Source organism: Pterocles gutturalis, unplaced genomic scaffold (assembly GCF_000699245.1).
Source record: "Pterocles gutturalis isolate BGI_N339 unplaced genomic scaffold, ASM69924v1 scaffold37793, whole genome shotgun sequence".
Taxonomy (NCBI): domain Eukaryota; kingdom Metazoa; phylum Chordata; class Aves; order Pterocliformes; family Pteroclidae; genus Pterocles; species Pterocles gutturalis.
The window spans coordinates 16,962-19,493 of NW_010121756.1; the positions used below are offsets into that span (position 1 = coordinate 16,962).

Here is a 2,532-nt window from a genome sequence, read left to right on the forward strand (position 1 = left end):
GGTGAGATCAGGCAGAGGGACGCACGGGGGTGGGTTCTGCCCCAAAGCCTCCCACCCCATGGCCTGAGCAGCCCGCTCCCACGCTCCTCTGGTTAGAAAATAATCTGCTTGTCTCCGTCTCTGCTGGCGTGTCTGGTGCTTTGTGCCTGTGCCGTCGTTTCTAAACACCAGCTGAAAACGGTGCTTTGGGTTTGTAGGTGAAAGCTGGTTCCGTGAAGCAGGAGTTTGAGAAGCAGGATGAACTGAAGCGATCTGCCATGAGAGCGGTCGCTGCTCTCCTGACCATCCCTGAGGTGGAGAAAAGTCCAGTGATGGCCGAGTTCTCAGCTCAGATCAGGTCCAATCCTGAAATGGCGTCGCTTTTTGAGAGCATTCAGAAAGATTCGGCTTCCCTGCCCACCTCAGAGTCAATGGACATGAGCTAAGAGCCGCTCGTTTATCCCACCGCCTTCCTGCCCTCCCAAAGCACTAACGAACGGGGACGCCACAGCCGCGCCGAGGGAGAACCGAGCCGGACTTTGCCGCCGCAGCCGCTAACAAGTCACCGGCAGCAGAAGCGGCTGGGTGTAGCTTCACAGCGGCTGGTTGCAGCTGCACTTGCCTCGGGTTCGAGATGTGCGAGAGAAGGGAACCGTGGCCTTATGCAGGGGAGGGGGGGAAGATGAGTATTCTGATTTTTCAGCAAATTTTCAAGGGGCATAGAAATCATTTGGAATTGAGTGTGGTTCCCTGAAAAATGGAAACTACTTCCTGAGGTATTTCCTTACTGCAGTACAAAGAAAAATAGTTTAAAAAAAAAATTTTTTTAACCACTGCACATGCACTTTCTTCCCCAAATTGCCTGAAGAATGTATTTATATTGTTTCACTAAATAACATGGCTAAAAACTGGGTCACATCCCTAGTGCTGAGCATCACGCCCACGGGAGCTGTTGGAACAGTTCTGTGTTTCTGCTGTGTTTGGGCAACACGCAGCTGGCTTGCTTGACTTCCATTTTTCGGGTTTTCACTGCAAAATACCTCAACCAGCAGTCTTCCCAAAGAGACGACACTTGATTGCATTAGCTAACCCTCACGCCAAGCTTTTCTTTGTGGTTAACACCGGCTTCTCTTCCCCCCGAGCGTGACCAGCCGGGACAGCAGCCACTGAACAGCCACAGGAACTGGGGCTCTCGGTGTTCAGTGTCAGAGGTAAGAGGTGGAGGTCCCAAGGCAGAGGTGCGAGCACACGAGCTGCCCACAGTAACCCTTTGGGCATTTGAAAACTTTATAGTGCCTGTGAGGTTCAACTGCTGCTTTGCACAGGGGGAAAAAAGCCTTGAGAGACAGAGATGTAACAGCAACTAGAGAACGAGGCCAGCACACCACACTTCTTGTAGCCATGGAGCTGTAATAACCTTTCACATTTTTTGACAGAGTGGTTGATGTGAAAAATATTTATATAGTGCTGTGTGAAAGAACATCCATTCTGTTTGAGTGGTATGGAAAATAAAAACATTCTTGCAAAGCTGCGTGCATCCTGAATTCATGAGTTATCACAGGGACACTGGCAGTCACTACCGTGAGCAGGGGTGCTGCCACGAGCCCACCCTCAGGCCACCAGCTGCCACCGTGGTCATGCCACAGTCTGCTGAGCCCCACCGGCACGCAGGCACCCAACCAGCGTCTTTCCCTTTGGCCAGCCAGAACATCCACCAGTTTGTTTTTACACTTTATTAAATACACCCCGGATGCAGAACCCGGTTTATTCGTTCTCCTCGCTGCGCAGTCTGGCGTTGGGGTTGGTGATCTTGATGGCGAGCTGAGCAGCTCTCTCCACGATTATCTTCCGGTTCTTCGAAGAGACGTTGTGAGCGATCTCTGCACAGTACGACCTGTCGGAAACAGACCCTGTGTCAGGCTCAGCTCCAGCAGCCGCGAAGGCAACGCGCCCCAGAGCCGTCCCACCAGCAGCGCCTGGCTGGAGCAGAGCAGAGCCACACGCCTCCCACCCCACTGCCACACCCGGCCTGAGACAGGAGCTCAACCCTTCGCTCTTTTCTTACTGACTCTTCATTCCCAAGAGGTAGGTTTCAGTGGTGTTAATTATTGCTCTTATGACTTTGTTGGGAAACAAAGTGCTACAGGCAGCTTTAGGCCTGCGTGTGAGCAGACAGGAAGCCCCAGTTCTGATCTATCGCTATTTTATCACAGTGACGCAGGCACAGCGCTGAGTTCCACCACTAGTGTTGGATTTACCAAAGACACGCGTTTGCCAGCCCCAAGACACCCTCTGTGCCCTCCTGCCAGCACCACTATGGAAACCAAGACAACCTTCGTGCTCTTAAAAGCAACAACTTCCCTTGTCTCCCACCCTCGTCTCCCCCGGGCAGTGCTGCCTTCTCGTTGTCCGACCCAGTGCTGCTCAGAGACAGGCAGCGCAGGAAACCCCCAGACTCACTTGTTGCTCATCATGAGCACCTCCAGCTCCTTGACGTTGTGGACCAGGAACTTCCTGAACCCTGTGGGCAGCATGTGCTTCGTCTTCTTGTTG

General features: G+C 52.8%; 2 protein-coding genes across 2 annotated transcripts in view; one reads left to right on the top strand and one right to left on the bottom strand.

Annotated features, from left to right (window-relative positions):
- LOC104464596 (cullin-associated NEDD8-dissociated protein 1-like) overlaps positions 1 to 425 on the top strand; it is a 14,698-nt gene extending 14,273 nt beyond the window's left edge. Inside the window, 1 exon segment of the mRNA XM_010077347.1 lies at positions 172 to 425. Within this exon segment, the coding sequence (XP_010075649.1) occupies positions 172 to 425 (254 nt within the window).
- Positions 426 to 1,694: 1,269 nt separating this feature from the next.
- On the bottom strand, positions 1,695 to 2,528 carry RPL32 (ribosomal protein L32; the record flags this gene model as incomplete). The annotated part of the gene is made up of 2 exons (XM_010077348.1): positions 1,695 to 1,873; positions 2,440 to 2,528. Coding segments are annotated over 2 exons (219 nt in total), but the record flags the coding sequence as incomplete, so codon positions are not given.
- Between the last annotated feature and the right edge of the window lie 4 nt (positions 2,529 to 2,532).